Source organism: Phalacrocorax aristotelis, chromosome 1 (genome assembly GCF_949628215.1).
Source record: "Phalacrocorax aristotelis chromosome 1, bGulAri2.1, whole genome shotgun sequence".
Classification (NCBI taxonomy): domain Eukaryota; kingdom Metazoa; phylum Chordata; class Aves; order Suliformes; family Phalacrocoracidae; genus Phalacrocorax; species Phalacrocorax aristotelis.
The window spans coordinates 99708963-99729199 of record NC_134276.1 but is presented as its reverse complement, the minus strand read 5'-3'; the positions used below and the strand labels follow the sequence as shown (position 1 = coordinate 99729199).

The following is a 20237-nucleotide window of genomic DNA, read 5'->3' as shown; positions in this document are numbered from 1 at the left end:
GTTGCTGCATATGCTAAACTGTGCTGTTTTCTGTGACACCAAAAAATATCAGAGCATACCTTCCTGAAGCTGCTTAAACCTGAATCTGCTGCTAGCAGGGGTTTATAACTGGCAGATAGAAAGGGTATGACCTGACCTGCATGACCAGTCTTTTTAACGTCAGTGGAACTGTTCAGGTGTATTTGCAGACTGATGGTGTAGAGCTGAGTTTACACTAAAACCACCTGCCACCATGTCTTTGGTAAGTATATTATTACATTAGCAGGTGAAGTTTATCATGGGTGAGGAAGTTTAGAGTACGGTTCATTTGGTAAAATATCTATGGCATTCTCAAATTTGTTGCTTAAAAATAAAAAGATTTTCTAGCAAACCAAAACTCATTTGAACTTAAAAATAATCCCTTGGTGACCTCATTTCCGAATATATGCAGCAGTTTTAAAGTTCAATATTTTCCCCAGACAAAACAATAAACATTGAAGATAAGAAATTTCCATCTTTGAAAGAATTGTGGTGCCAGAATAGTCATTCCGTTGCAATTCAACAACTGAATTAGATTTCTGGATGCTGAGCTGATGGAACAGAATTGAAAAATAATAAATGTATTTACCTGCTCTTCTGTACCTTTGGGTATAAGCCTCTAGCAATAGTGAATTACATAAACATAGCAGTACAGTTTAGAGATATTCGCATCCAGGCACTTACTGCCTTCAATTGGATGATCTCTGAAGAGCAATTACTGTGGTACACATTATGAAAATGTTTTTCTGAATAGGAAAAATGTCCAAATGGTCCTACACAGCTTCTATAGTTTAATCTACTAACACAAGAGTTCTCAGTTTTTTACCATTGTATTTCCTCATAGATACTGTTCACAGATTGTGTTTTTTCTGTCATTTCTAACTAACAATGTATCCTAGTTCTTAACAAACAGTCGAAAGATGTGTTTTAAAAAGGGATTTAGGAATAGAAGGTTTACTTCCCCATTTGTCCCTATAATAATTTTTAAATATGATGCCATTGTTGACAGACATTTTTAATTTTAAAAAACATTAAATCTGCTCTTACCTCATAAGCATTTCAGCCAAACTTTTTGCATCTAGAAGAAAATAGAAGAAATGTCATCACACATGAAAACCTGTGATAGATGGATTATTAGGAAGTAAGTGATTTGAATCAGCCATGTGTAAGGCCACTATTTATCCTCAGATCAGTGGCAAGAATAAAATAATCTCTAAAAGTCCCTACTTCTGCTGAAACTGCATTTTGCCCCAGACAGCCGTTCAGTTCTTCAGTAGCACCAAGGATGCTTAGAGAAGAACAAGATTCCATTGGCTTAACTAGCAAAAAACTACAGAAACATATTAGAAGTAGGAACAGTTTTAAAAATTACAGGGATCTCTGTTCCTTCGTGTCACAGTTAGCAACTGAACAGGTGAGGGAGGAAGGAAAAAAGAAGACAACAGAAATGTTGACATCCATCCCTGGGCAGGAGCCAAAACCAAGCTGGATGAGCAGCTGCCAACCTGCCATTTCCAGACCAAACCTGACTGCATGGAGGTCTGAGCAAGGGAGGTCTCCAAGGAATCAGCTTGTTTGGTTGCTCTCAGATATGAATGCTTTTCCACTAGCAATAATTCAAAACTACTACTGGGTCTTCAGAGGACAGTCCATACACAAAAGAGGAGGTGGTTTATTCCCCCATGGATCAACCCTGTAAAATGAGGCACTGCTGAAGGAGAAATATTCCTCCTGTTGTTGTCATTGCTGTTATTTTTAGCACAAAATCATTTGGGGATATAATTATTCTGGCACTTATCAGATCAAAAGACACCACTGAAGGTTGGTTCACACGGTGTTCTTCAGGTAGCTTTCTGTAAAACTTTATTGACCTAATATAATAATTTCTGTAGTATTATTCAGCAAAAATAGACAGCTATGCTTTGTTCTGCAGTCTGTCATTAAGTAAACTCAAAAATGCTGGCTCCAGAGTCCTTAAGCATATCACACAGGAACAAAGCAGCCTTTTGTGCAACCAAGTGAAGCAAATCTGAGAGGAAACCAGTTCCAAGTTCTAAGTCTTCAAGCAACTCTCAAACTATGTGGAAGTCTAAATTTCTTCTTTTATCTGCTGCTTGTAAATCTACCAGCACCTGCCAAGACATTTACTGAATTGGTCTTTGTTTTCTCCATCTCACCTTTTGTATTCCTTAATCACCTCTTGTGTCTCCTATACCTACAATTTCCTTGCTTGTGATCCTATCAAATATACTGCCTTTAAAATTCAGAGGGTGCAGACAGAAGAAAACCACCATCATGATGCATTGCTTGGGCTACTTTGTATTCATTTGTAAAAGGAACAGACAAAGGTCTCTTTTATTCATAAAAAACCCTCAACAAAACCCCTTCCATCCACTTTCTACATTCTGTTTCTCTGACACTGTGCCAGCTTGCCTGTCAAGCTTTATTCCTCACCTACTGCTGGAGAAGCTGAAATTCTGTGCTTCCTCTAGGCCTGTTTGCTCCAATCCTTTATTTTTAATCTTCCCCTATCCCTTTTCAGCACAAAGTGTGGCAGATTCCTGGTCAAGGGAAACATTCTTCATCTGAGATGTCCTTTCTAATCCAAACAGTGCTCCATTTAGGCACTTAGACTTTCTAATTTCACTTTGTTTGGGACTGCCTTTTGCTGTTAACACTCTTAAAAGTGGTACTACATAGTAGATGACAATGTCTTTACTATCAGTCATAAACCAAACTACCACTGCTGCTGCTCCCAGAGGACATCAGAGAGAGTTTTGCTATTGCTAAGGACCCAGGAAGGGGCCCAGTTCTTTTGAACAAATAAAAAAAATAAAAATGAAGCTCTGGTTCCAAGTCACCTTTTTATGGGCAAACTTTATGATGTTTATTATTCAATAAACATGAATATTCTATATTCATTTTTCAAAATATTCAATAAACATTATGCCTGTTATTCAAGAAGCACTAGGGTCAGGAAGAGACGTTGCACACTTTCTCCCTCTGGCACACATAATAAGGACATTTCAATACACAAATAATTTTTTCATTCAGCTAGCAGCTTTTGTGAAGCAACTGCTGCCTCCTTAAGTGAAGACTATGGTACTTGTGCAAGTAATTCACAACTCAAGAAAAGCTGAAGCGACAAAGTTGAAGGTTGCTTGGGCCAATGTTGTTCAGTTTGCTTTTTAGATTTGTTTATATCCCTCACACATTCTCAGGTGCTGTGCAGCATATATCTGTGTTCCATGTCTGGAAAAAAAGCTACATTCTCACCACTAAACGTGTGTGGCACATATTAAAATGCTTATTAACATATATGCATTCTTTGTCAAAGAGATGCAAAGGCGATTGTGCATCTTCAATCATAAACAACATGAGGCATCATGCAAGATCACGTTACATGTCAAAAGCTGGACGAGGAAGTACTGCAGAAAAAAAGTACCCCCATCAGCAGGGTTTAAATGTACTAATTATTCAAGCAGATTGTTACAATGGTCAGCAGCATTACGGTAGTTAATGATGGCTGTACTGGGCACACAGGTAAGTGTAGGACTGGATGAAAACAAATGCCCCAGGAAGACCCCTTATCTTATGTATCTGTCAAAGCAAAGCCCAGAAGCCTAAAAGGAACCGAGTATGATAAAAGTGTGTCTAAAACAATGTGTCCTGAAACAGTGTGTCCTGACAATGTGCGCTCACAGCCCAGAAGGCCAACCATATCTGGGCTGCATCAAAAGAAGTGTGGGCAGCAGGTCGAGGGAGGTGATTCTGCTCATCCACTCTGCTTCTGGTGAGACCCCACCTGCAGTGCTGCATCCAGCTCTGGAGCCCTCAGCACAGGAAAGACATGGACCTGTTGGACTGGGTTCAGAGAAAGGCCACAAAAATGGTCTGAGGGCTGGAGCACCTCTCCTGTGAGGACAGGCCGAGGGAGTGGGGTTGTTCAGCCTGGAGAAGAGAAGGCTGCGGGGAGACTCTCAATATATAAAAGGGGCTTATAAGAAAGATGGGGACAAATGTTTTAGCAGGGCCTGTCATGACAGGACAAGGGTTAATGGTTTTGAACTAAAAGAGGGTAGATTTAGACTAGATGTAAGGAAGAAATTTCTTACGATGAGGGTGGTGAAACAGTGGAACATGTTGCCCAGAGAGGTGGTAGATGCCCCATCCCTGGAAAGATTCAAGGTCAGGTTGGACGGGGCTCTGAGCAACCTGATCTAGCTGAAGATGTCCCTGCTCGCTGCAGGGGGGTTGGACTAGATGAGTTTTAAAAGTCCCTTCCAACCCAACCTATTCTACGATTCTATCATTCTATGATTCTATGATTCATAACTAAAGAAACAGGAGAAATGGTAGTTTCTGCAGCATAGACTACAGATTGTAATGTGTATTTTCTACATTACACTTTTGATCAGTAAATTGAGAATACATCATAAAATGAGTCAGTAACCCTGCCAGCATCCTATCTCCCAGCTTTCAGGTGGGGATAACAGGGCTTTGGGAGGCCATGAATGACAGTGAAGGGGGCGATCTGCAGACAAACTGCTCCTCACCATGGGTTTGACACATGACTGCGCTGACAGGCACCAACCCAGCAACAGCCCTCACTTCCATATCCTGGGGCGGCCGCCTTTAAAATTCTTAACACATTTGGCTTGCCCCCTGGGAAATCAGGAGCTGTGATACAGTTTTAAATTGCATGCTGCCACTTCTGAACTATCATGCCGCGGTGATACTTTCTGCTTGGATTAAGGTAAGTTGGATTTAAAAACAAAGGGAAAACTATTACAGTAGTAGTGGTGCTAGGTTAATAGTAAGGAGAAAGAGTGGTAAGTCATCAGGTTTCTCTGTTATAATACACATTGACCTACTGAATGGCTGCATGAACTCCAGCAGTCAATTGACCTTCTTGCGACCAGACCTGTGGAGCTACTAAACTGGGAAAAAATCAGGGCTTTGCTGAAAACAATATTTTCTTTCCAAACAGAATATTCCTTTAGAAATAAATTGTACTGGGCATGACACAGGATAAAGAGAAAGGTTTACCTGTCACTACATGCTAAAACAAGGAGTAAAAGGATTAAAAATGGAGAGAGTGCTGTTCTTATGCTACATTTTACCCCACAGAAACTGGAACCACAAACCCATAAGCACAGATACAAATATTTGCATGCAGAATGTACTGCAAATAAATCTGCAATTCCCATTCCTCTTTACCAAGCAGGTTCAAAGAAAACACATCTCCTGGAGTCACAAAAGCAAGAATTACTTTTGTAACTTGTATAAATTCTTTTAGAAGGTCCCACTGTGGAAACTATTATTTCTGATACATACTAGAGGAAAGTCGATGGTGGAATTGTGATTTAGGAAAAATGAGTCCTGTGCCTCCAAAAAACCCCACCAGGTGGTACATATCAAGTGACAATGACAGGATTTTAATTCCAAAACTAATTCAGATGAAAGTTGAACTTAATAACTACAAGACCAAAACATTTTTTTTTTAGTTAGGAGATCAGAAAAACTTGCACACATGACTTTTTTAGAGAACTTACTAGGGACTTCTATGGAACAGCCATAGTGATTGTCAGTAAGACTTTTAGAACATGAAGTAACATCCAGAAGAGCAGAAAATGGCTAACACAAGACCAGTCTTCAAAAAGAATGAACAGAAAAAATCTGAATTACTTAAGGCCTATCAATCTTATCTTGGCAATGAGCAAAATGACAAAATAACTGGAATGAAGCTTGATGAAATGAATTAAAGGATATAGAATAATTGAAGCCAATCAATACAGGCTTGTGGTCAATCAGCCATGTCAAAGAAAGTTGATTTCTTTTTTCAAATGAGATCAAAATACACTGAGAATTGATGACATTGAAAAAAACACTTGCTGAGATATAGTTAAATTACTTTGAAAGATTATATTTCACTAGAGAAAAGTTTTGGTACCTCAAAATATTTTAATAACAAAAAGCATGATGCAAAAATTTAACACGGCAGCCATTTTACATGGGTTTCAACATATTCAAAAAAAACATTTTAAAAAGAGTATCTTTGTTTAGTATTTCTTTTCATATGCACTGTGGGACATGACACTGTTGGTAGTTTTATCAGTGGTCTGGAGTAAATGAAATAATATCTGATAAAAGTTTGAAAATGACACAAGAATTAGGTAGCTAAAGTGTAATGAAAATTCCAAGTCATTAAGGCATAACAGTCTGGATCATCAGGTAGGCTTGCCACAAGTTAGCAATGTAGCTGTATTAGTATAAGGTCATATATCAAGAGTACAAGCCATAGCTATACAAAGGAAAATGTTATCTCTTGCACTGCAGTCAGAGAACTGTCAGATGACCTCAATGGATAAGATGTTAAACACAAACTCTTGAAATTATGCTGTACCCAAAAAGGTGATCCTTGCAGACATAGAGAGAAGACCATAAAGGGAAAGAAGAAAGGCTGTTACTTCTCTATCTCGTGCTGATATGCCTGTTCCTGGAATACTATGTTAATTTCTAGCATACACAGATGAGGAAAGCTACGTAAAGATTGCAAAGGGACCAGATAAAAGCTTTGAAATTAATAAATGATGGGAAAACTACAGAGAAAAATTTAAAGAATATTCATTGGTTTCATTTACCAATGAAAACATTAAGGAATTACTTGGTTACCACCGTGTAAAAGGAATATCCTCAGAGACTGAAAATATGATACAAAAAAGAACTTCAGTCCCTGTATGGCAGTCAGAAGTATAACAGGACCAGATGGCTGGGATGTCGAGCTGTAGCTTGACAAATTCAGATAAGAAGTGAGATGAAACTTTTACAGAAATGGTAGTTAAATACCAACTACTTTTATCAAAAGTACTGATGAATTCATTGCTACTGCCTATGTTTAAGTGAAGATCATATATTCTTCTAAATTCCTATATTCTGAGAGGAAATAATTCAGATAAGTCTTATGTTTTGGAAAAACCATACTGGCCAGTCATCAGCAGCCTTCCTTAAGGGACTGTGACTCAGGAATCTATGAATACTTGTAAATTAACCATGAAAAATTAGAGGTGCACAGCCATCATTTCCTGGAGCCAAGAAGCTCAAAATATCCTGCTCATTTCTGGATGGAATTCCACAGTACTTCTGAGAAGATAAGATAACATTTTCTTCACCCTTAAACCACCATTTTTTGATAAAATAAAATGCACAGAGGTAAATGACTCAAAAGATTTTGAACGAGAAATTTATTATGCAAGTTAAAGCATCTAGATTTCTGATGATCTGATTTCCAGAGCTATGTATGAACCATAAAGTTATTTGTCTCTGATCTATGAATTTGCCCATGCCTAAGAGCCCTGTATCTCTGTCTTTTTTTTTTGCAAAAACATCCAAAATATTGTTACAAAAGACAAAAATGAGACCCAAGAGAGGGACGAGTAGATGCTAAGGTGAGATGGAATACACAGGGTTGGCCTCAGTTTTAATATGTATCATGATCATATTTTGGTTAAATACAAATAACAACAATTTGGTGGCTCTTGGAAATGATTAGACTTATTTCTGCAGATGATAAATCACTTCAATATTTATTTGGTGTGTGATTTGAGAGGCTTTTTCCTAAATACATTCAGAATAAAGTCTGCTGTCATGTGCTAGTGCAAACCTTACAGGGCCAAGAGCAGAAGTGGCAGACCTCAAGGATCAAAAATCTGGCGGTGGGTCAGCCAGGGTTATTTACTAGAACATTAATAGAGTTGAATGAATTCACAGATCTAAAAGTTATTCACATAGCAAACGTGCATTTGAAAAAGGATTAGAGAAAAAGTACAGATCCGCAGTAATGAAAGGTCAGTGAACAATGAAGTGTTCTAATAGTTCTGTTGTAACACACTATGGGGAAAAAGATGCATTAACAAATCTGAGAATATCTGTTTGGTTTTCTAGTCTCTAACATGTGGCTACTTTCATTTAATAACTTGGGAATCATGGTTTGCAACTGCTGGAAAACCGAAATCTCCCCATCTTCAGAACATCCGATTTTACCCTTTGAAAAGAATATGATTTTAGGTTATTGAGACCATTCACAAGGGAAACAAAGCACAAAAAAACTAGAAAACAAACAAACATGAACACATGAGAATGATTTCCTTTCCCTAATGCAAAATAGTAACAATGGATACAGGAGTAATTTTTCATAAGCTTACTACCAAATGAAAAAGAAGGAATTTCTGTAGGAAAAAAATATGATTTGTTGCCTCATGTCTGTTAGTATTGCAGGAAAATGACACCAACTGGGGATTGAACAGTTTGTTCACATGCAGCCCCACTTGTACTTTCATGTTCACGGCATATGCATATGCAGAAATAAGTGTCACAGCTCCCATCTTACCTCGAAGCCTCTTCAGTCTCTGCTCCCTCCTCCTCCTCCGCACGATCAGCAGCATCACAAAAAGCAGCAAGACCCCAACCAAGATACAGGAAATGGTCACCAGCATCTTTAGCCCTTCGTTGGTTGCCAGCCCTTCCTCACTTTGCACAACTGACTTAATGAGTGGAGGGATTGTACCTGGAAACAGTGTCATGATATTAGATGCCTATTAATGAAGACAAAAGATTGAGTTCTCAGGCAATATGGCATGTTATATGCTTCAGCTGCACGAAGAACATTAAGAAGGATTTGTCATGTTCAGGGTGGATGTTTGCACGTGTAATAGCCATGCACATGTAACCAGTCACGCTGGTAACAAGGTACTGACTGCAGAGAATCACAGATTATCAGAAATTGAGAAGAGGTGCATTCACTGATGAAAGGAAAACATGCCCATTATACAGTCAAATGCTACGATTAATTTTAAGTCATATTAAATGATTACAAAGCTGTAAGAGATCGCAGAATTGTTACCTATGTATATTACTCCTTACTATGGGAAAATGGCAGTGCTGCGGCATATTCATACTTTCTGCTGGGCTTTTCTTTGTAAGGAACATATTTGACAAAGTTCATTTTGTGCTATATACATGAGATGAATCCTTTGCACAGGAACGTTCTTATATCATGTCTTAGGGGTGCAGCAGTGATATTGATCTGAAATTCAGAGAGTCAACCTGATGCTAATTTGCTAAAGAGTGTCTGACATTATACTCATCAGTAAAACAGGAGAGTACCACTGGATGGGAACAATCAAATTTTGAGAGTGAAATGAGGGAAATGAATCTACAAACTACTGGCATCAGCAGGCGGCTCACTTTTCCATTTTGGGACATATTTGCATTTTGAATATACCTGGCTTCCTGGTGATATATAATACTTGAACTTTTCAATTCTTTTTTTCTTTACTTCAGAAGGACGTGAGAAGAATGCAGCACTCTCCTCGGAAGGCTGTTTAGTCATGGAAGGCTTCTCACTCATTTCCTGATTACTATTAAATTGCTGAATGCAACCACAAATGAGGCTATAAAATGCAGATTTGTTTGAAATGGGTAGAAACATGCAAGTATTGTGAACTGTGATTACTTTTGGTGGAAGCTGTTCAATTTTAACCAGCTACTGAAACATGAAAGCGGCTACTTACTTGCTAAGAGGTTAGGAAGGTGAGATAGGAAAACAGGCACATCCTTTTTTACATTTTAATTGCTGCATTGTGCGATATATCTCATTATGTACCATACAGTGTCAGGGGAAAAAAAAAAAGTGATATGGTGCAGTACAATACAACTGCCATACTCACAGTGAAAATGTGGAATTCTAAACCATGTTTTTTCAGAAGAGCTATTTGAATTGCACATAATGAGGAAAGTAGCTCCCTAAATGGATGGAGATACACATAAAAGCAGCAACCATCCAAACCTACATCAGGTACTTCAGAAAATTTATTTTCTTACAATTGCATTTTGAATATTTCTCTACCCTTCCATTGCAGTTCTTCCCCATAATTGTCCTTATTTTTCTAATTTTCCATTTCTTGGAATAAACACACAAAGGATTTTTTTTTTTCTTGTCTTAGATACAGTTATTGCACTGCGCTAAAGGCAAAGAAAATTATTAGATGAAGAAATGGAAAGACCTTCAAGCTCCTAAAGGTAATACTAATAATTGTCTCTAAATCTTCCTAAACCCTCCTGAATACTAAAGGGCCAAACTTTGCTCTGAATAAAAATCACACAGACCACTGGCTGAAGATTGTTGATTTCAATATTGCCTAAAATTATGTCTTGCTCTCCTTAATACTTTAATGCAAGTCACATTAAGAGTGGCCTAAATTTCAGTTAAACTTTAAGTGTTTAGGTAAGTGATTATAATTTTCCCAGCTCTTCTAAGTAAAGTGTAAACCTCATAATGTTACCTACAGGCAGTAAAAGCTTAATTAAAAAAAAACATACTGCAGGTTTATATATCCTTCACATTATCCATTTGTGGATATTCAGCAATATTCAACCTGTTACCCATTGAGAAAACACCATTTCAACATTTGCTGTCATTCTTGGTGTTGGCTAGGAGTGGAATAGTCAAAGCTTTTATCAAAACAAAGTCCCAGACAAATCGTGAGAGTTTGGGTTTTGGTCCTTTTTTTTTTCCAGGTCAATTCGCCATTGCCCTTTGTTAGCCTGCTTTACTGGTGCTCCATAGAAATTGTAATTTTAATGTCTCTGACCCCATTTTCCGCTATGTTGCCGTCCTTCCAGCACCTCCCATTTCACCTTGTGACTTTAGGACTACCAAGTGTTTTCCTGTGTCCTAACTGTTCTTCACGGTAGGAAGTCCCCTGGTGGGCTAGGATCAATTAGCAGAGTTTAGAGCATCCACCAAGCTGATCTGATTTAATGTCAGGGCTACTGAGTAGCTGATCTGTGATCCAGGAAGCTCCTTTGCAGCACTACACTCTACAGCTGCACATTGCTAAAAATATCTCCCTAAGTACTAAGTGCAAATGTTCTGAAACACAAAGGGCAGGGAGGTTATAAAATCTGTAAGCTGAAAATGGTTAGCCGAAATATCTAGGAACGGAAAGCAAAAAGTTGCACATAGATCTGCCATTAACCTTTTGACCTAATTCACCATGAAGAGATTTAAGGTAAAGGATACTTAGCCGTGATATTTCTCAGGAGCTCTGTCACAGATAACAGTCAGCTCCTGAAGTCCAAACGAAGTGACTGAAAGACCACGTAACTCAAGGATTTCTACAAAGTTTACAAAAGCTTTATCTTAAGACTGCTAAAGCTTCTAAGCTTGTGCTTAGCATTTGGTATCCTAGAATTTTCATACACATATTATGTAATCTTCAAAGTACTGTCCATGTGTCTGCTTTATCCTAAGGGAGGTGTGACCCCTAGAAGCTGGAAGGCGCTAATCTCCCATCGCAAGATGAATCAATGGTAGAGGTAGGATTAGCACTCAGAAGCAGAGCTGCCCAAAAATTTCCACTGGCATGCTCTCTCCAAATGAAAAATTCACTCTCTATGAAAGCAAAAATTTCTGCATGAAGTATTGATAGAAACTGTTGATTTCTAATCAGACACTGTTTTCCAACTCTGAAGTGCCTTCACCTTATGCAGTTTACCAAGGAACAAATGAATGGGCAGCTGGGACTCTGTAGGGACAAATTTTGCTTTAGAAACAGTGAAGTAGTTCTATGAAATCCCTTATGTGGGAATAGTCTATCTTCATCTTCTTTAATGGTAATAATAATAATAAACCTATCATTTTAGCTCTGCACCAAATATAACAAATTCAGAGAAGCTGAAAACTGAAATTTGCTTTTCCAGCCATGTCTTGTTCTCTCAACCTTGTGGTCAGTATCTGACATCATGCTGCCTCTCTAAGGCACAATATAGTCCTGGCAAAGCACGCTTGACAAACAAAACCATCAATGCCGTAAATGAGCAACTTTCTAGCTGACCAGAAACAGTGGCTCAGGAGATTTAATGCTAGAGATATTTTTATTGTTTCATTTTCTCACTTTTAAAGTTGTCATAGAGCAACACACAAAATGGAATGGCGTGCCCGTCACAGTATGTGAAACCGAGTTAAGTATCATTACCTAAGTGAAAAACAGTGTCTGACAACATTTCAAATCAGTTCATTGTAAGCATACATTTGATTTCACTGCTATCAGTTGGATTTTAAGGACCTGGACTTGCATTTTCATATAATCTCATTTTAAGGTATGGCTTAAGACTGTTTGCCCCAGACATGTATATATAACAATAATTGTGGATGTAAAAAAAAAGATCACTGAAAGTTGGATGCTGTCTGTAGAGAGATACCAGAAAGAAAAGAGGATAGGCTAGGTAAAGTAGCAAGAAATTAAATCGTAATACTGATACAGTTGTTACTGACAACTTCAGTACTGCTCAGTAATACAGGTTCTAAGTCTACCTGGCAAGACCTGGCAGCACTCATATAACAAATACCTGGATCTTGGTTTCCAAAGTGCTGAGGCAAAATCTTTCTCTTAATTTTTTAGAGTTTCTGAAATAATATGAGGAATAGGAGGAGAATAATGTGAGGAAGCTTGACAAAATTACATTTTCACAGAAAAACATGAGGGGATCTGCTATTTGCAAGAGGGTGAGCCATGAGGGCATGTGTCATTACTTATCTGCAGCTGACGAGTACCTAGTGCAAAGACTGGGATAGTATTAGAGGATGTGTAAGATGCAGAGGTGTAAAACCTGCCTGATTCATATCCCACACTTCCGACCAGGAATGGTCCCTGTTTCTTGCTCTTCCCTGCACCATACATGGGTATCGTCCTGGAGAGTGCAGATTTGCACTGGACAAAACTGTGGCAGGGAGATATGTTACCAACACACAGTTACGAATGATTAACAATTTGGTGCTCTCGCCTGACTATTATCAGTTCTTGTTTGAACTTGCTCACTATTCTTGTTGCTTAATCTAACAGTACAGATGTCGCCAAGTGATTGCACAATAAAGCACAATATCCCTGGCAACACAACAGCATTTTACACTGGATGTCTCCAGAAAAGCTTTGGCAATTCACACTAGCGCAATTCAGGAGATTGCCATCTGGAGCCATCTGTATTGCCTTTTTGCCAGAAATATGGCCATTTCCCACTATAGAGGCAGCAGAAGCACACATGTGCCACCATCACTTTCAATAAATGTGCCAGGATATGAGCTGGAGTGACTGAAAAATTGGCACGTTTGCTCTTGCCCTCATGTTCTGGCTTTTGCAGGGTGGGCAGTAACCCCTGGCAGAAGGGCAGGATGCAACAATTCCTTCATCCCCTGTGCCCTGCTGCTGGGCATGACAGAGACATCTGTCATGGCCATTGGTTTCACTTTCCCCTGTGTGTAAATAGGGATAATAGTGTTGCCATTGCTTTGCCCTTGGAGGATGTTGTCCGGAGGCTTTCCTGGAAGACAAGCTAGTTAGCTGCTCTGTTGTGCCACATAATGGGTTTTGAGCTGTGTCATAAGGACATTCCATGGAATAGCAATGAGGCCAGTCATCACTCTGAATGGCTGCAGGAACCAACTGTACGGAAGACAAGAATTTCATGGAAGAGATGCATGAAATACTAGCAAGTGCTTCTGTGACCTTTGGAACTAATGTCACCTAGTGTCCTATGGTTATCTTTCTCATGGTTGATTGACTTTGGTGCTGGAGGTTTTCCTCAATGAGGACAAATAAGCAACTCCTTTCTTCTGCCTGGCATCCTACTGTCATGAAATCAGTAAGCATTTTATGTCTTTGAGGTAGTTACCCCTCTGTCAGGATGGCTAGCAGATTCAAAAAGGGTCTCATGGGGGAAAAAAGAAGGACAAGCAGAAAAATCACATAAGAAACTGGAGTAAAACCAGTATCTCAGACATATAAATAAAAAGATATACTTACTGCCATCATAATTGAGTGTTGCAAATTTCGCTTGTTTCTCTGCACAGCCAGCGCTGTTGCATACTCTCATCTGTAGTTCGTACCAGGTTGCCTCCTGGAGGTCATACAGTATGTAGGACTTTGACAGGGATGTCCGTTGAGCGGTTGTCCATACTGTTGTCCCAAATGGCCGGTACTCCAGGGTGAAGGAGGTGATGGGGCAGCCACCATCATTCCAGCCTATCAGATTCAGCCTCACTCTTGTGGTGTTGATACTAGCAAAGAGCTCTTGTTCCTTTGAAAACTGTGGCTCTAGGAGCAATGATATATTTCAAGTGAAATGCTTAAGCATTACAGATTCAAAAATATAAAATTAAAATAATAATTTCTAGGACAATCCTAACTTCATCTTAAACTCAACGTCTATATACTCAACTCCCTGCCCACTGCTTCTTAAATGTCTTTTTCACGCTTTGTTCCAGACTCGCAATTCTAGATTTTCAAATCCATATGAGAAAAAAAAAAATAAAATCCATACATCTCTGTATGGACCTGACTTGCTGGTTTGCATCGGCTGGCATAAGTCAACTTGAAAACCTAGTGCAGACACTTCATATCAGTAAATGACCCCACTCACTGTTATGCAAAAAAAGAAAGGGTTCGGAACACTATGTAGAAATACCATAGAAAGACAAATACACTTGAAGATTGTCCACTGGTGCTCTAGTCTTCCTTTGAAGTAGAATTGAACACAGTTTTTTTTGAGAGTATGGAGGCTTTCATTTGTGGAAAATTACAATTTTGAAGAACTTGCAAGTAAAAATCAATTTAATATGTTGACATTGCACATAGAATCATTAAGGTTGGAAAAGACCTCTAGGATCATCAAGTCCAACTGTCAGCCCAACACCTCCATGCCTCCTAAACCATGCCCTGAAGTGCCACATCTACACATTTTTGAACACCTCCAGGGATGGCGACTCCACCACCTCTCTAGGCAGCCTGGTCCAATGCCTGACAAATTTTTCCTAATATCCAGTTAAAACCTCCCCTCATGCAGCCCGAATCCATTTCCTCTTGTCATATCACTTGTTACTTGGGAGAAGAGAGATGATATATTTGAAAATAATACATAGTTTGAAATTTGTATTCCTGAGTTAAGATATTTCTGTTCAGAAAGGGGATGACATTTCTATTTACTTGTCCTGCTTTGGGATTAAAAGTTGGTTTCTGCTGATATATACATTAAAGTTTTTTTGACAGTTCTACACAATAAGGAGTAATGACAGTACAAATAGGACCTTAGAATTGAAATAATGGCTATAGGTAGAAAAGACAGATCATTGACAAATGTTATTTATATTAAATATTACAGTAGAGTACTTAAAAGTATTATTGCTATTTGCTTAGCAGGAACAAAATATTTTTACTATTGGAACTTACACCTAATGTGATGAAAATTAACTATAATGTGTTTTTTTTCTTGTATTATTAAAGGATAACTTATCCAATGAGGCTCTTTTTGCCATTTTTGTGCCTTGATGAGATGTACCAAAATGTACTTCCATCTCTAAATTCTACAGGAATCTAAAAGAAACTGGTCATTACTGCTGTGTATTATGAACTATTTCAACTGGTGCTGTTAATAGTTTTGGAGCTCTCACATGAATGAGAATGCATTCTAAATCACCCAGTACCTGGTTCAGTCTGTAAATGTAACACAGGTAGTTTCCAGGCATGTATATCAAGTCCCAGAGAAACTCAAAAGGTCAGGAGATCTACTTTCTCATGAAGCATTTGGAGGTTATTTGAAGAATGTGTTAACCTTATATTTCATGCAAAGCAAACTAGAACACTCCACTTCTCTAAATGTCCCTTTCTTTAAGGTCAGCAGACCATTCTCCCTGACTGCTGATAATCTCAGCATGTATGCAGCTGATCTGCAGTCTCCCCTGAGCTTCAGCAAGTCATACCAATCACATCTATTGCATACCAGTTCTTCCCTACGCCACTGAGTGGTGAAGGAAACGCCCACCTTGCTGTGATGCTTGGGAGATCTGCAACAGCACAGGTGTGATGAATAGCATAAAGAAGGGCAGATGCATGTATCACAGTAAACCATATTATGAAACTGCTCCCAAATCAGAGTATTTCTTACAACTGGTGAAGAGGTGCAAGATAAGGTGACCTTCGGAGCATTATGCAAAACTACTCCACTCTGTTGCCTTAGGGGTAAGACATTCTAAAGTGCCTCTTTAGGAGGGTAGTTGCAAAATTTGCTCATAAACCTGACATGTACTTGCAATGTGGACGTACCCTCAGCAACTGGGACCATGGGACCCACTGCTAAGTTAACTAAAAATTCTACAAGTTTTGGCTCTTTGACCTTGCAGAATTTCATGCAAACTTTTCCTTTATTTTTGACACTTATCCTGTTCAGAGGGTGCTATTTGCATGGCTCCTGCAATACCAGCTTGGAGCATAAATGAGACATTGTCTCCATTTCCTCTACACATAAATATACTCCCATCTCCCTTCAACATCCAGACAAATAAACCCCTGAATTTTTACAACAGGAGAGGAAACAATCTCCTTATGGCAATAGCAGGAGTTGGAATTGCTATAGCCTATGATACTGGAGGCACCCTCTTCCCAGATATCTACCAATCCACCTTATAAAAAATCATTCGAGAAATAAGGAAGGAATATCAGCCAGTACGTGCTTCAAGCCCCGCAGCGACAGCCTCTTCTGTCGCAGCAGGGACACAATTGGAAATGTTTCCAAAGCCAGTAATTTAAAACAGCCAAGTCTGTCTTCTCATCAAATCGAGATCTACAGCAGAAAGCAACAGCTTTAGGTAAGCAAAAGGGATGGGAATCAACATACCTTTTCCAAGTGTTTTGGCCTCAATGATCTCGCTGATGCGTCCTGGCCCCACTCCGTTCTGAGCAGTTAGAGTAAACTTGTACCAAGTGCCACATTTCAGTGTTTCTAAACGGTAGGACCTCTCACTAGGGCTAATGGGAAAACTACCCCACTGCTCACTGTTATCTTCCGAGTACTGCAAAATATAACCTGCAAGGAAAGCACAGATGGCAACAGGAAGCCAGAGACAAACCACAAATTCTGCAGGTAATGTGACAGGTCTTTTTAAAGACCTAATCAAACTAGAAAAATCCCATGCACAGGAACACATACAGCTCTCCCCTGTCTAAAAGATACCAGGTTATACATTTTGCCTACCCTTACAGAAGCTCAAATACAATTTTTATAATTGCTTCAAAGGGAAAAGAAAGGGATAGACATTTCTAAATACCCTTCAGTCAGCAACAAAGACCAGATGATGAACCTGGACCCTCAAAAATAAATGGTTAGAAATTACATGCCTGGAAAATCAGAGAGTAACTGTCATAACAGCTGAAAGTATACTGGAAAAAAGTTATTAAATCTGTGATTAAACCACCACAAAGAGGAACTGGAATTTACTGAAAGCTGTTATGACAATAGTGCACATTAAGCACTGACAGCAATACAGATTGCTTTGTTTTTCTTTTTTTTGTAGCCATTCATAATTTTATACTAATCCTATCAACATATGATAATTTAGTAAGAATTTGCAATTAATCTGGATTATATTACCTCGGATTGAACTCCCACCATTGTCTCCAGGTATCCAGGAAAGAGTGATAGAGGAAGATGTAGTTTTGGATACAGTGAGTCTTGGCTGGTCTGGTGGAACTAGATAGGAAATAGTTAAAAATAAAAAATAGATTCAACTGATTAGACATGATCTTAATCCATTCTAACAGTCATTTATCAAATAATTGTTTTGAGTTGCAAAAAATGCAAATGATTTCTGTCAAAGTGTCTGTTTAGCTGACATCCTTGGTTAAGGCAAGAGCAGACAAGTTCTCTTTTTTATATTTAAATTTCTACACAATTTTGTCTTTCAGTTCTTAACCCTTGCTTTTCTCTGAATTTTGAGTATCTGACCTGCCAGATCTAAATTACATATGAGCTACCCAACCATTATTTTTCATTGTTTTTCATATCTGTTTTAGGGAGTAGCTGAATTTTTAGTGGTGGGAAGCAAGATGTCCACTTGCAAATAATGCCCCACACATACATGTGTTTGCAGGCTATTATGGCAAAAATAAAAGAGAAACAATAAATCCGCAGAGCAAAAGTTTCTACATCTGTAACTGTGGTTACTAACTAGGTAGCATAGATAGATCTGTGATCAGAGGCACATCCATACCTCTTCCAGATCACACCATCTATTCACTGAGGCTATTGGTATAAAGAAGACACCAAAGCAAAGATATTACCAGCAAAGGCTCAACAAAGCTGGAAACACCTCAGTTCTTCCGCTCCCCCATAAACATTAGTGTCTAAACTGTGGGACATAAGAACAGCACGGTTCCCAGTGTCAGCTCCTGACAGGGTGCAGGGATAAAACAGAAGTCTCATCTCCCAACCTCTGCCCAGTGCCCATTTTCCTTTGGAGGATAATCCACCATGAAAGGGCAGAGAAGGAGCCATACTATATCTTAACCAGTCACTGGGAGAACTGGGATTGGGAACTGGGACAGGGAATTTGGAAATGTGACCAGGAACAGGGATAGTTTAGGATCAGCCTAAGGCACCAAAATTGCACCAATGTATAGCGGCTGGGTTTCCAGAGCTCAATGCTCAGGGCAGAAAGTGGCAAAGTAGCCAACTTTCTCTTCACCTTGACAAATCTACCATAAGGCTATCGCATAAAAGGTATCTATGGGACAATATGATCACATTCTAGTTATAGTCTGGAGAACTCATCTTTGAATTCTGAATCTGTAGCTAGTCCTTTTGTACAAGTCAGGTAACCAGAACCATGGCACAAAACCAGTAAGGTCATGGAAGATAGCATTTTCTAAAATAGAGATGAATAACAGGTGAAACTCCAAAGAGCTAGTTAAATTAGAGCCCTGAAAGGCAAATATTTACTAACGCTTCACTCAAGTGCTTTGCATCTGCAATTCTAGGTTCAGAAATTGAGAAGAGAAGAAAGGGAAGCTCCTGTTTCAAATTCTTTGTGCTGCTCTGATCATGTACAGCAGCATTGTGTCTCACTTGTCTTATGGATTGTTTTCTGAACAAGTGTTACTAGAGGCTTCCAAGCTCCTCAGAAACACAGACAAATTGAGTTTTGCGCCTGAAGAAAAAGGAGTGAGGCATGGACAGTGTCCATCATAGGAAAGGATCCAAGAATCAGTGGCAGAGCTGGGGTAGAAAGCCAGGGAGGAGAGATGCCAGGGCAGTCACATCTCCTCCTGTCACTGCCACCACAAGAATGGAAAGGGGGTGGTAGCATCAGTGATCGCTGCTGGCAGGAGCTGCCATTTCTCTGCTGTAGTTACTGCTTGACTGACCACAGCCCACAAGCAAGGCAGGCCAGAGGTCACAAATGCTCTGTGTGTCCAGCAGTCTGCTGCCAGAGGACATTGGTTACTTTGCCTATGTTACTTTGCCTCTGCAGGTAGCTCCACCTGCAGAGTGAAACTCCAGGAAAAGGTCCCCACTGCAGTTCATGTACAAGTCATCACATTGCAAAACAATGAGTGCTGATATGAAGTGGAGGCTGCTGGTTTACAACTACAGACTAGTTCAGAGAAGTTGATTTTACTGCCCTCACAGGGCTAAACAGTGCTGAAGAAAACAAAGATGACAGTTTATATTCAAAAGGAAAATTCCCTACATGAGATGGATTTGTTCCGTTACTCTGACTGACTTGGCTGAATCCATGGAGAGAGGCTGCACGCACTACACTGTGAAAGATTTATTGTAAAATCTTCCATCACAGCTTTACCCTACCTACAAAAGGTGGTGGTCCCACATATTGCATACCAGTCTTTCTCTGTCCCTCATGGAAGTAATGTTGATTTCCTTTTAGTCACTGCAGTTTAGTAACAGCAAGGATATGAAATTATGAAAGTACTTAGTGAAATATAAATATGAGGCTTCCATTTGGTAGTGTTTCCTTTCCCTAATTCCTATTGTGGTCATGCTTCGAACATTGCAGAAGAACATCTTTAGGCTCTGTTAGATTGTAGGTAAGTTACTATACACTATGGCATTTCCTTCGAGGCTTAGCGGACTGGTTTATGCAGAGAGACTTGCACTGTGGTTGAGACAGTTTCTTTCTGTGTTTGCTTATGTTTGCATTAGAAATTTAGGTTGCACATGAAGGGACAGGAGAGTGACTGGCCACAGCACGGCCCATATTCCCAACTCAGTTATTTGCTTCCCTTTGGTACAACAATTTGCAGCCAATTGAAGCACTTTTAGGATCTGCTTTAGTGTAAGTGAGCAAGGAACTCTCCTGGGTAGTGAATTCT

At 39.2% G+C, this 20237-nt stretch overlaps 1 protein-coding gene across 1 annotated transcript in view; it reads right to left on the bottom strand.

Moving 5' to 3' along the window:
* The window catches only part of DSCAM (DS cell adhesion molecule), a 400878-nt gene that overhangs the window by 35984 nt on the left and 344657 nt on the right, over nucleotides 1-20237 (bottom strand). Inside the window, exons 22-26 of the mRNA XM_075099598.1 lie at nucleotides 17500-17598; nucleotides 16747-16935; nucleotides 13881-14171; nucleotides 8408-8584; nucleotides 1066-1096 (exon numbers count right to left, since the gene is read on the bottom strand). Coding sequence (XP_074955699.1) covers nucleotides 1066-1096; nucleotides 8408-8584; nucleotides 13881-14171; nucleotides 16747-16935; nucleotides 17500-17598 — 787 coding nt within the window. The remainder of the gene's footprint in view (nucleotides 1-1065; nucleotides 1097-8407; nucleotides 8585-13880; nucleotides 14172-16746; nucleotides 16936-17499; nucleotides 17599-20237) is intronic.